This window comes from Panicum hallii, chromosome 4 (assembly GCF_002211085.1).
Source record: "Panicum hallii strain FIL2 chromosome 4, PHallii_v3.1, whole genome shotgun sequence".
NCBI lineage: Eukaryota > Viridiplantae > Streptophyta > Magnoliopsida > Poales > Poaceae > Panicum > Panicum hallii.
Genome location: NC_038045.1, coordinates 45,116,518 through 45,129,788, shown reverse-complemented (window position 1 = coordinate 45,129,788; position 13,271 = coordinate 45,116,518). Strand labels below are relative to the sequence as shown.

Genomic DNA, 13,271 nt, shown 5'->3' with positions numbered 1-13,271 from the left:
CCGCGCATTTATTTTTGCAAATCCCCCCCCCCCCCCCCCCCCCGCAAATTGGTTTGGTGGCAAGCTTTGTGGGTTTGCGGTCGGCTGCAATCCGCCACGCCTGCAATCTACTTTTCCTCACATTCAGGAGAAATTCGTCTGTACACCTTACCACCCTGATGGAACCAATCCTGACCCTTAATCATGTATTGATTTCTGTGCGCTGTTGTCGTTTCTAGTAGTATTTCATATGAATATGTTTTTTTTTCAATCCCGTATTTACTCCAGCCGTGCAAATCTTTGAACGGTTGATGGACATAAAGTCTGTTGGTCCGCGTGAAGCCCGTCCGCCTGTGTTGTGGCTGCTAATTTTTTGACTTATGGTGCGCGTGTCAGTACGTGCACATGTCATCCGCAGCATATTAAAGAAGAGGTCCATTATTTTTTCTATTTCTACCTAATAACAATTAAGTTGATCATATTTAACATAATATGCACTGTTGTACATTTGCTCCAGCGTGCGTATACCACATTATACACCATGGTACCGCAACTCGTATACACAATATACACTGTTGTACATTTTCTCACATTCAGCATCAGGGGTGGATCTAATGTAGGTGCATGGGGTACAGCTGTACCCCCAAAATTTTTGCAAAAACACCTGACAATATACCTCTCAATATACTGTGCACATACAATGCCTTGCAAATATGAAGTCTAAGTGCTAAACGAGAGTGAAACAGTCACAAACAGCCCACAGCTATCCTCCAGGGTGATACAATGTTCAGGTGATATTAAGCATTAGTTTTGCTATGAGAATACAACCAGCTTGATAAAGGTAAGGCTTGATAAAGGTAAGGCTCAGTTTGGATCATACGGACTGAAGTTTAGTCATCTCTTTAACACCGATTAGATGGACTAAATAAGATCTAATTGTAAAACTAATTGCATAATTCGCGGCTAATTGTCGAGACGAATCTATTGATGCTAATTAGCCCATGATTACCACATGATACTGTAGCACAATGTTACCAAATCATGATCTAATTATACTTAATGGATTCATCTCGTGAAGTAGTCTCCATTTATGCAATTAGTTTTGTAATTAGCATACATTTAATGTCTAAACATCCGATGTGACGGGATTAAACTTTAGTCCCAGGGATTCAAACACCCCCTAATTTGAATCTTAGTTGTGTTCAATTTATTCATTTAGGTCCAATTCTAACAAAATGAGAACATTATGTAGCTCCTTCCAAACTCTAAAACTGTTGCATATCCCTCTTGTTGTTAGATTCTTTAGCTTAGGATCACTTATATTCTGTTAAGAATTAACAGGAGAGAGACATGAGAGGAGTGGTTTTGTGGAGTGAAGCTAACAATGCATATTTCTATATTACACAAGCTTAGATACACAGGAGGGGTACATGTCCTTTTATAGGAATTTTAGGTCGGTGCTACAGTACTATTGCAGTTTGTAGCACCACTACAGTAACCGACATTATGTCAGCTAAAGCAAAATCCAAATTTACTACTACTAGCAGCTGTCAACAGCTGCCTATAACTTAATGGCTAAGCAAAGTACATCTGACCCTACTGGTCAAAACAAAACAAAACTCATGGATTATCTCACAATTCTCCCCCTGATCCTTGTGTTTCTATCTAATGAGTCTGGACCATTCCAATTCTTGATCTTAGCTCTTGGAATTTGACTCGCCCAAGTGCTTTGGTGAGGATGTCAGCGAGTTGGTCCGCAGTGGGGATGTATGTGGTGCTAATTCTTCCATCATCCAAGCAGCCCCTTATGAAGTGATAGCGGAGCTCGATGTGCTTGCTGCGCTCATGGAAGATGGGGTTCTTGGTCAGTGCCAAGGCAGACTTGCTGTCCACCTTAAGCTCTACTGTCTGAGCTTCCTCTCCGGTGAGTTCGCTTAACAGCTGAGCCAACCAAATGGCCTGAGTGGCCGCCGTGGTGGCAGCAACATACTCTGCTTCACATGAAGAGAGTGCCACCACACGTTGCTTGATGGATTGCCAGCAGATCAAGCAATTGCCAAGGAAGAAGAGAGTGCCACTAGTGCTCTTCCTTGTGTCGATGTCGCCAGCGAGGTCGCTGTCGCTGTAGCCGACCAACCGAGCTGCTCCTGTCTGTCGCTTGTAGCACAGACCAAAGTTGAGAGTGCCAGTGACATATCATAGGATTCTTTTCATTGCCTGCAAGTGCTCTACTGTTGGGTGCTCCATGAATCGACTCACGAACCCAAAGGCAAAGGCCAAGTCTGGTCGTGTGTGGACAAGGTAGTGAAGGCTGCCAACCAGCCGTCGACAGTGTGTTGCATCCACCTCCGGTGCAGTGCTCTTGCGGCTAAGCTTGAGCCGCTCCTCCATTGGCGTTTGGACTGCATTACAGCCTGCCATTCCGGCCAACTCCAATATGCTCTCAGCGTAGTGAGCTTGGTGCAGGGTGATGGCATCATCATCTTGGTGCACCTCGATGCCCAAGTAAAGGGAGAGGAGGCCGAGGTTACTCATCTAGAATAACGTCTTCATCTCAGCCTTGAACGCTTCAATCCCTTCCGACGAAGCACCAGTGATGATGAGGTTGTCCACGTACACGCCAACAAGCAGAACAGAGCTGCTGTCACCACGACAGTACATAGCGTGCTCATGTTCGCTTTGGTGGAAGCCAATCCTCTTCAAGATCGTGTCCAGCTTCTCGTTCCATGCCCGAGGTGCTTGCCGCAACCCATAGAGTGCCTTGCGCAGCCGCAACACCTTGTGTTCTTGGCCGAGAACAACGAACCCGGGTGGCTGGCAGACATAGACTTCCTCTTTCAGGTCACCGTTGAGGAAGGCAGACTTTACATCCATATGATGGACGTTCCAGCCAGCTTCTGCTGCTAGAGCAAGCAATAATCTAACAGACTCCATACGCGCAACAGGCGCAAAGACCTCATCGAAGTCGACGCCGGCTTGCTGGACAAAGCCGCGTGCCACCAATCTTGCCTTATGCTTAACCACCTCCCCTGTTTCGCCTTTCTTCAATTTGAACACCCATTTAAGGGTGATTGGGCGATGTCCTTGAGGCATGTCGACGAGCTCCCAAGTTTGGTTCTGCTCGATGGAGTTGACCTCATTTCTCATTGCCGCACGCCATGCCTCCTCCTGTTCTGCTTCTGCAAATGTGCGTGGCTCGCCGGCGCTAATCATGTTCAACTCCCCCTCGAGATTGCGCTGCGCAAGCCCAGGCACTGGCTGTCCTACTCCAATGACACCCTCAATGGTGCGGTAGCGGACAGGCAAGTCACCACGGTGCGCTGCATCAAAGCGCTCTTCATCATTCTCCGATGGAGTACGTGCTCCAGCTCGAATGGGCTATCCTTTCCGTCAGAGGACGCGGTACTGCTTGGTGCAGGAGTTGCTGGGCTTGCTGCTGCAGGGACAGGGGATGGTGTTGGTGATGGTGTTGGAGCAGGGAACGGTGCCGTGTAGTTATACTTGACTTGGAACTCGCTTGAGCCGCTGTCGGCGGTATTGCTGTTCATGGTCGACGTCCAGCTCCAACTCCTATCCTCGTCGAAGATGACATCACGCACAATGTTGACCCGGCGTGTCACCGGATCAAGTAACCGGTATGCCTTCACACCGTCCTCATAGCCGATGAATACGACGGGCGTGCTGTGGTCATCGAGCTTGCACAGGTGCCCCTGTTTCTTCATGTAGGCGAGGCAGCCAAAGGTGCGCAGGAAATGGACAGCCGGCTTGCGGCCATGCCAAGCTTCGAACGGTGTCTTGCCGGCGAGTGCCTTTGTGGGGGTGCGGTTGAGCAAGAACACCGTGGTGCTCACTGCCTCCCCCCAAAACTCAGCCGGCATGCTCCTTTGCCTCAGCAGGGCACGTGCCATGGCGATGACGGTCTGATTCCGTCGCTCCACCACGCCGTTCTGCTGCGGAGTGTATGGTGCAGAGAAGTGGCGCCCGATCCCTTCATCGACACAGTAGCTGGCGAAGTCCAACGAGGTGAACTCACCGCCGTTGTCGGTGCGGATCACCTTCAGCGTTCGCCCGCTTTGCTTCTCCGCTGCTGCTTGTATCCGCTTAATAGCCTCTGATGCACCGGACTTGCTCGTTAGGAGTACCACCCACATGTAGCGGGTAGCGTCGTCGACAAGCAGCAAGAAGTAGCGCCGGCCTCCAAGAGTCACCGGCGTGATCGGTCCACAAATGTCCCCATGGACAAGCTCGAGCGGCTTCTCAGCATGATACTTTGCCTGCGATGGGAATGGGGCACGCCGGTGCTTGGTGACGACGCACGTCTCGCACAACTGCTCAGCGTGCTTGAGCCTTGGCATACCGCGCACCATGTTATCGCGGCCCATCCTGTTCAGCGCCTCAAAGTTGAGGTGTCCGACCCTCTCATGCCACCGCCATGCCATGTCTCCATGTCGCATGGCTAGGCAGATTGGTCTTGCCACTTTTGCCTTCAACACGTAGAGGCGGTTGGCACCACGCTCAACTCTTGAGAGAAGGCAATGCTGTTGGTCCCAAACCCGGAGCACACCTTCTTCGATCAGCACACGCGAGCTTGTTTCGTCGAGCTGCCCGATGCTGATGATGGAGTTGCGCAGCTTGGGGATGAAGAAGACACCAGCAAGTGCATGGTGCTCATCGTTCCTGCCGGAGAGGATGACGGTGCCGACACCGCAGATCTCGACAAAAGAGTCATCACCGAACTTGACCGTGCCTTGCATGCTCGTGTCCAAGTTGGCGAAGACATCGGCTCTGCTCGTCATGTGGTTCGTTGCTCCGGTGTCGAAGTACCAGCCATCATCCACTACCTCTTCAGATTCTCCAGCGGCACCAAGGAGTGCATGAGCATTGCACTCGTCGAGGTAAATGGGCTTCTTACTGATTGGAGCAGAGGAAAGGGACGTAAGCTGCGCCATAAGTAGCGCTGGCTCATCCACCTGCTCAGCCTGGGCAAGGTTGGCCTGCGCACGACGTGGCTGGCGGCAGTCCTTCACCCAATGCCCAAGTTTGCCGCAGTTGCGGCACCTGTCCCGATCATCTCTGCCATCAAGTTGTCGGTTGTTCTTCTTGTACGGCCTGCGTTGCCGCTGCTGGTTGCTGCCACCGCCGCCTTGTTGAGGCGGCCTATTGCTGGTCTCACCACTACCCTTCTCCTTCATCCGAGCGAGCCACTGCTCCTTAGTGAAGTAGAGTTTGCCGCCGGACAGCAACGGCTGCTCTGGTGCAAACGCAGCATCGCTGCGCTCGTCGACGGTCTTGAGCCTGCCCGTCACTTCCTCCACCGAGAGAGTCGCTGTATCGAGCAGAGTTTCGATTGACAGCGCAATCTGGGAGTACTTGGACGGCACGACGCGCAATAGCTTTTCCACTGCTCGCTGCTCATCAACGGGTTCACCATAGATGGCGAGGGAGCTCATCAGGCCGGAGAGGCGTAGTGCAAAATCATCCACCGCCTCACCCTCCTTGAAGCCGATCAGCTCCCACTCACGCGCATCTTCTGCAACCTCGACTTGCGGACGCGATCGTCGCCAACGTGGAGGGAGCGGATGGCAGCCCATGCCTCCTTCGCTGTTTTCTTCACTGCCAAAGGCCGGAACATCTCTGGTGGCACAGCGCTGAGCAGCGCTTCAAGTGCCATACGGTCCTCTTGGTAGTCGACATCGTCTTCTTCAACAGCTTCCCACAGACCACGCGCCTGGAGCTTCACCTTCATCACCAAGCTCCACTCCTCATAGTTGCCTTTAGTCGGCAGCGGGAAAGATGTGTTGCTGACCTCCTTGATCACCCGCACCTCACGGATTCTTCCACCGCGGCAAGTTGTTGATGGAGATCGCCGGCGATAGGTGCGAGGCTGATCCTCATCACCTCGAGCACCTCGACCGGTTGCAGATATGATTCCTGCTCTAATAAGGCTCTGGTACCAATTGTTAGATTCTTTAGCTTAGGATCACTTCTGTTCTGTTAAGAACAGGAGACAGACATGAGAGGAGTGGTTTTGTGGAGTGAAACTAACAATGTATATTTCTATATTACACAAACTTAGATACACAGGAGGGGTACATGTCCTTTTATAGGAATTTTAGGTCGGTGCTACAGTACCACTACAGTAACCGACATTATGTCAGCTAAAGCAAAATCCAAATTTACTACTACTAGCAGCTGTCAACAGCTGCCTATAACTTAATGGCTAAGCAAAGTAAATCTGACCCTGCTGGTCAAAACAAAACAAAACTCATGGATTATCTCGTACCTGTTACTACTAGCTGGTTGCTTCGGCAAGGTGAGAGCGTACTTGCAAAGATCGATCACTAAGGCTATTTTCCTCGATGCATTATCAGTAAAGATGTTACATCAAATACTAGAAAATATCAAGAGAAAATTATGTTCTTTTAAATATACAATTTGATATCGTTTCACATTCACGGCTAGAATCCTTTGAATTTTGATGGACTCTTGGTAGCTCCATTCCATAGTTGAAATTCTGGATCCGCCACTAGTCAGCATCATCCTACAGCTTCACTCCTCTCCTGGTGATTTTGTCACTTTGTGCACGGGGCGATTGGCCGGCAGCTCATGGTCCGCGATGGCAGCTCCTTGTCCAGGGCCTTGCGGGGGTGCTCGAGTTCGCATTGATCGGTGCTTGGCTGGATGAGATTGGGAAATGTTCGACCGTGATCTCGATGGCCTTGCTTCCGTCCATGCGCCCCAGTGTCCGCGGGCTCGAGTAGGAATACGGAGGATGAGACATGCGCGGCGGCGAACATGGCATCCAACAGCTCAAACCGGTGGTGGGACGCCGGCGACCAGTAGTACACCTTGAGCGCCGTGGCGGTGTCAGCGGACGAAACGGAAACGGAAGCGGAAGGGATTCCACTTCCATTTCAATCGGAGACGCAGAGTTGAGTATTTTAAGACTCGCTTGACTTGAGCAGTGAGCACACTGGCTTCCACCACACCGCTCCGCCGCGCAATCTCTCCTCTTCCACGCTCGCGAGAGCCTTCCCCTGTTCCACAGCCGCTCGCGACCAGGCCGCAGTGATGCAACCCGAAGCTCTAGGCGCCGCCGAGAAGGCGACCGCGCCGTACGGGTCCTGGGAGTCGCCGATCACCGCCGCCGCCGTCTCCGCCGCCGGGAGGACCGTCGAGGGGCTCGCCGTCGCCGGCGACGGGCGCCTCGTCTGGGTCGAGAAGCGCCCGGAGGAAGGAGGGTGCGCGAAACCATCCACGCACTCCCCCCTCCATTTTTTTACCGCGCCGAAATCCTAGAACCCGTCGTGTCCGATGAGTCTATCTGGTAATCTGGAGCTGTGATTTTCCGTCAGGGCCTCGGTTCTCGTGAGGGAGGCGGCGGAACCCCGGGGTAAAGCTCTGGATGTTTCGCCGCAAGGATTCGCGGTGCGGACTCTCGCCCAGGAGTACGGCGGTGGATCTGGGGCATTCGCCGTGCAAGGGGACACTGTCGTCTTCTCTAACTACAGCGACCAGCGTCTCTATATGCAAACCATCGGAGGTAAGTTCCAGCGTAGCTATTGCCACGGACTACTCGCTTGTGTGGCTACCACTACTATAGAGGCATGTTGCTGGTATTTTTTTTTAATTGGAACTGAAGCATGTTGCTGAAATTGAAGGTCTAAAGTTCTCTGTTACACTGTCTGTGCACTTCAATCGAAATCATTGCAGCTCATGTACAAAGTACAATATTTGGGGGTGCCGTGGCACTCAATCTGGCTCTCGGATCTCTGAATTGATGGTCCAGGTCCAGTGCACTTGATATTGTGTGAACTCAATTGTGCAACATCGCGGCACTGCCACGTTACTGCATTTTTTAAAAGAATTAAAATGCTGCATTTATATGAACAATGCAAGCACCCCTAAGCATTAACACTAACGCTATAAATTGCTGTAACTGATATATCAAAATATTTTACTTGTTGGGCAACCTGTTTCAGATAGCTCACCACGACCGCTGACGCCAGATTATGCCGCGTCAGAAGTCCGCTATGCCGATGGCGTCTTTGATCCTCACTTCCATCGTTATGTAACTATAATGGAAGGTGATTAGAAGCTATGTCATGCACATGACAATTAACAATAGTGCTACCTACAGATTTTCACTTGGTCTTAAGAACACTCCAATTTGACTGTAGATCATCGGAACAATAGCTCAGATCCGGTCACAACCATTGCGGCTGTAAAAACAAGCGATCGAGATGTTAATGGTAACGAGCCCTTTTGTTTATGTACCTAGTGCAGTAAGTTTTGCTCAAGTTATTTTGGACTATTTGTGACAAAAATTTCAATGTCTGCCTCAGAACCAACCATACTGGTCAGTGGCAATGACTTTTATGCCTTCCCACGCGTCGATCCATCTGAGAAACGTATGGCATGGATTGAATGGAGTAACCCGAACATGTCATGGGATAAATCACAACTATGGGTTGGATATTTCTCTGAAAAAGGGTAATGTCTTAGTTCCATTCTTTTTTGTTTTGCAGTTCTTGCTGAAAGAAATAAATGTTCTATGCTACTACTCTACAGGCTAAGGAATTGTAGGTTCTTTGTCATTGTATATTTGTGAATGAGCATGAAGTCACTCGTACCTACTGGCAACATCTGCAGCACAAGCCCGCACTGTATACCACAATATACCTATTTTTAGGGGAACCACTCTGTACTTACAGACAATTCACAGCAAGTGCTGATCTGTTTGAGATTCTATTTAAATATTTTAAGTTGTTGTGCTATTTGGAACACAGGTTGGGGGCATAAGATGTTTTGCTGTTGAATTTGAATCAATTGGGAACATAGGTTGCTGTTGCAATTCCTTTTTTTTAAAAAACAAAACAGACAGAGCCTGAGAGGCCGCCCACTCAGGCTTGAGCACAGGTGCTTGCAGGTCATGTGAGTACCTCCCTAAAGGGTTCGGGATTCCCCTCTCTTAAGGCATAGTGAGGGACTTACTTCCCCCCGTGGTCAAGGTTATTTTAAACAAAAAAAAGAGCAATGCTTGAGTTGCTTCATGCTTTTAAGTACGCATGAACGCTACATAGATTTTCTCCCATGGTTACATATTTTTTGCCATTTATTATCTGCAGAGAAGTGCAAAACAGAATTTGCATTGCTGGTGGAGACCCAACATTGGTAGAATCTCCTACTGAACCCAAGTGGTCTTCAAAAGGTATTTACATACATAATTTGGTCTTAGTTTCATATGTGATGATTAATGCTTGTACTTGTCAAGGTGTTTGAATAGTTGTCTTTCTACATATCAAAATTATTCAGTAGGTTTTCAATCACTAAAAAATCTTGGTTAATTGAATTAAAGTTTTGTTTTAGGGGAGCTATTCTTCATAACAGATCGGCAGAGTGGGTTTTGGAATATCTATAAATGGGTATAATTTTCTCTGACACTCGTACTTTTTTCTATTCAGTTGCCTACTGATCTGGTTGTGTTTCTATGTTGCTAAACTATGTAATTAGAGCATGGAATGGGGCATACTGTCCGTGGTGATGCTCTTATAACTAATATTTTCTATAAGTATTTCTTTCAACTATTTGGTCAGTGTCTAATTTTTCTGTTTTTGACAATATTACATAATATGTGCCTTTCCACAGAAACAATTATGATAAACCATTTTGTCAACTCCATCATGTAGATCAGTAGTTACACTTTCATTGATAGCCTAATACTAAGATGCTGTCAACTTGGAGGTTCGTAACTGAATATATAATAATTATACAAGTCTCTGAACTTTTTTCCGTGGAAAAATCCTTTTCTCTTGTTATTGGTACAGGATGAGCAGAGCAATGTGGTAATACAATTGTATGCTTTGGATGCTGAATTCTCAAAACCAATGTGGGTTTTTGGTGCCAGCTCCTATGCTTTCGTTGGAAAAAATGACTCAAGTCTCAAAATCATTTGTTGTTACAGGTTTTCATATTTCTGGTTTTTGTTATATTTGTCGGTGTACCAGTATTTTCGTATGTATTTCAGAAGAGTAAACCTGCTTATTTGTTCCCAGACAAAATGGAAGATCATATGTTGGGGTGCTTGACCCCGGTTCGGGATCCTTTTCAACACTTGTCATTCCCTTCTCTTCTGTAACTAACATAGTAAGTGCAAAAATTCAATGATCTACCTTAAGAACTAGTTGAAAACCTACTATGTGATAATATCGTACTGCTAGATTATGTTATTACTTCTTGAATTTCTTATCATAGTAACGCTTTAATTCGAATCTTGATAATTTTCCAGGTTTCAGGAGATGAATGCTTCTATATTGAGGGTGCATCTGCTAATCTTCCAGTATCAATAGCAAAGGTTTGACTATCTTAATTTACTGACTGTCTCATGTCATGTATTGGCACTGAAATTCTGCACGATTCATTCTCTTGTTTTAGTGCCAGGTAACTTTGGATGAAAAGAGAACAGTGACCACTGATTTCTCTCTAATTTGGTCCTCCTCAGAGGATGTAACAGAATATAAATCCTATTTTAGCTTGCCTGAATTTATCGAGTTTCCTACTGTAATTCCTGGACAGCATGCATATGCTTATTTCTATGCTCCATATAGTCATAGTTTCCAAGGCCCATCAGATGAAAAGCCTCCATTATTGGTCAGGACTCATGGTACATTTCTTGTCCTTTTCTTTAAGATTCCAAAAGCTCATCAAGGGCTGTTTTCTGTATTAGTTTGTGTTTGCTGTACGTTTTCATTGACTATATAGCAGAACTTTTCAGCAAATGATGTTCGATTCCATTTTCATATTTTCTAGTACAATTTGAACTAGAAGTTTATGTGTTCTATCTATTTACACATAACGTAAGTGCTGTGATGAAATTATGATGATGGAAAACCATTCAATGGTTCTAGCTGACTTGATTTATCGCCTACCAAATTGCAAGGGTAGTGAAATAAATCTTTTTAACCCAGTTGCTTAGAAAATCATCACTGTAATTGTTTAGGTGGACCTACAGAGGAAGCACGTGGGATTCTGGATCTTAATGTGCAGTACTGGACAAGCCGAGGATGGGCACTTGTTGATGTCAACTATGGGGGAAGCTCAGGTATTTAGTTCTTTCTAGGCTCAACTATCTGACAAAGAACCTTACATTCTTCTTACTTGCAAATCTGATGCATTAATTATTCAAAATGATGTATTTACATCCTGAGCTCGAAACAGGATTTACATCCTCTTATTCACGAGCACCTTATTCTATTTTCTATTAAAGATTTGGTGGTGAGCCTGGTGATGATAGTCCATTTCTTGCGTTTCTTCTCTTTCTTGAAGGCTATGGGAGAGAATATCGAGAGAGGATTTTAGGGCAATGGGGTGCTGTTGATGTAAATGATTGCTGCAGTTGTGCTACATTCCTGGTATGGCTCGTTTGGACTGACAAACCCTTTTAGTAATTCATGCAGAGGCTGTAATCTTCATTTACTAAGAAAATATGAACTGATATGCTTACATGGTTATACACTTATACCATGCTGATTGTTAAGGTGGAGACTGGAAGAGTAGATGGGCAACGGCTTTGCATAACAGGAGAATCTGCCGGTGGATTCACAACTTTAGCTTGTCTTGCTTTCAGACAGACATTCAAAGCTGGTTGTTCTTTATACGGGGCAAGTTTCCACTGTCATTTTCTCTCATTTGGCTGCAGCTTAATCCAACTATACTTATTCAGGTGGGGTTGTGTCTCTGTTTATAAGCAGATTGCTGACTTAACTTCATTGAGGGCAGGTTCGCACAAGTTCGAGGCATGCTACACTGACAACCTTGTTGGTAGGGAATTTTGCACTCATCTATATTTGAAGGTGGATATCCAAATTCTTTTCATGGATGTATTGATAACATCACTTTGCCTTCAATGCTCCAGGGAACAAACAGGCTTACGATGAGAGAGCACCAATAAACTTTGTCGACAAATTTACGTGCCCATTGATTTTGTTTCATGGATTGGAAGACACAGTAAGGCTACAATACCTGCAGAATTTAGATGGTTGATTGAGGATATGCTACCCAAAGTTGAATTTCATAATATGCCTGAAGATCCCTACAATATAAGATCATTTTTGTTGTTTATTTTTTATATTTCACTATTCATCAGGGGTATGGAAAGTAACACAACAGCATCTATCAGTGATGAATCTAATCAAATTATTAATCATTGATGAGGGAATAAACGAAGTGCTTGGGATAACTTACCATTGTGTCGTCTTCTCCATTGTTACCATGCAAGTGTTTAAGCTATTTGATTTGGGTTCTGCTCTCTTTACCAACTTCAATTATCTGCAGGTTGTACCACCAGATCAGACAGCGAAAATATACAAGGCCATAAAGGACAAAGGCCTTCCCGTTGCTTTAGTTGAGTACGAAGGGGAACCACATGGTTTTCGCAAGGTCTAACGATTACTCTCTGCTTTTCTATCTCCTTAATCCATATACACCACACCTATGTGTCGCATTCATTAAGGGCAGTAAAATAGTATTCTATAAGGCTCACTATCTGCTGTTATTCTCTATCAAGTTAAGCATTTAAATTAGCAGGACAAACTTGAATTTGCACATTGCAACTGCGGATAGCTCATACCTGAAGTGCATTCCTTGGAACAGGCTGAGAACATCAAATTCACCTTGGAGCAGGAGATGGTGTTCTTTGCAAGATTAGTGGGGAAGTTCAAGGTGGCTGGTGACATTACTCCAATCAATATTCAAAACTTTGATTAGTCCTTGCGAATGTTTTAAACGGCAGCAACATGTGTACTGTTTAACCATCAACTGCTCAACTTCAAGGCGAGCTTGTGGAGCAGGTTGTCCTTCGTAGCTGTGTTCTAGTCTGTGCTTACGAGCAATAGTGGAAGCAAGCTTTAATTTGCTTAGCTTTTCCCTGATGTTGACCTGTTAATTTTCATGTTCCATGATTTGGGGGCATGCGAAGTATGTTACCATTACCATAATGGAAGTATGTTAATTTGACCTGTGTTCTAGTCTGCTTGGGATGGGATTTCAAAGAATTTTTGTAAACACTACAAATCCTCTGGAGTTCCTTTTAGACTTTTCTATTCCAAAGCGGCTAGTACCCCTGTGGTTATTTCCTTTTCTAGCTAGTTGCTTTGCAGTTTTGTGTATGTTACCATTACCATACGGGAAGTCTGGAGATTTTTGTGATAGGTTGATAGCACATAAGAAATGTGGTGTACTCCTAGTAGAATGTTGCACACGTCCAATTTTATCATTAGAAGTCCCTGAAGCGT

The 13,271-nt window shown here is 46.1% G+C and overlaps 1 protein-coding gene across 4 annotated transcripts; it reads left to right on the top strand.

The window, feature by feature from the left end:
• The first annotated feature begins 6,833 nt into the window (after positions 1-6,833).
• Positions 6,834-13,086, top strand: LOC112890291. Of its 4 annotated transcripts, none has more exons than XM_025957203.1 (18): positions 6,834-7,220; positions 7,335-7,522; positions 7,962-8,066; positions 8,160-8,231; positions 8,325-8,472; positions 9,108-9,190; positions 9,349-9,404; positions 9,807-9,943; positions 10,035-10,125; positions 10,268-10,333; positions 10,420-10,642; positions 10,979-11,080; positions 11,305-11,390; positions 11,517-11,639; positions 11,730-11,799; positions 11,894-11,985; positions 12,313-12,417; positions 12,631-13,086. In XM_025957203.1, the coding sequence occupies exons 1-18, from the start codon at positions 7,051-7,053 to the stop codon at positions 12,742-12,744; spliced, it is 2,031 nt and encodes a 676-aa protein (XP_025812988.1). In that variant the 5' UTR covers positions 6,834-7,050; the 3' UTR covers positions 12,745-13,086. The 4 variants fall into 4 exon arrangements, with proteins under 4 accessions (XP_025812988.1, XP_025812987.1, XP_025812986.1 ...); XM_025957202.1 differs by having other exon boundaries at positions 10,414-10,642; XM_025957201.1 differs by having other exon boundaries at positions 11,517-11,799.
• The last annotated feature ends 185 nt before the right edge of the window (positions 13,087-13,271 follow it).

Bases quoted from the DNA above. Each gene is read 5' to 3' on its own strand.
- LOC112890291 (XM_025957200.1), top strand. From the start codon at position 7,051: ATGCAACCCGAAGCTCTAGGCGCCGCCGAGAAGGCGACCGCGCCGTAC. The intron at 10,334-10,413 runs GTTTGACTATCT...CTCTTGTTTTAG, and splicing joins TTCCAGTATCAATAGCAAAG to TGCCAGGTAACTTTGGATGA. The intron at 11,800-11,893 runs GTAGGGAATTTT...TCAATGCTCCAG, and splicing joins CTACACTGACAACCTTGTTG to GGAACAAACAGGCTTACGAT.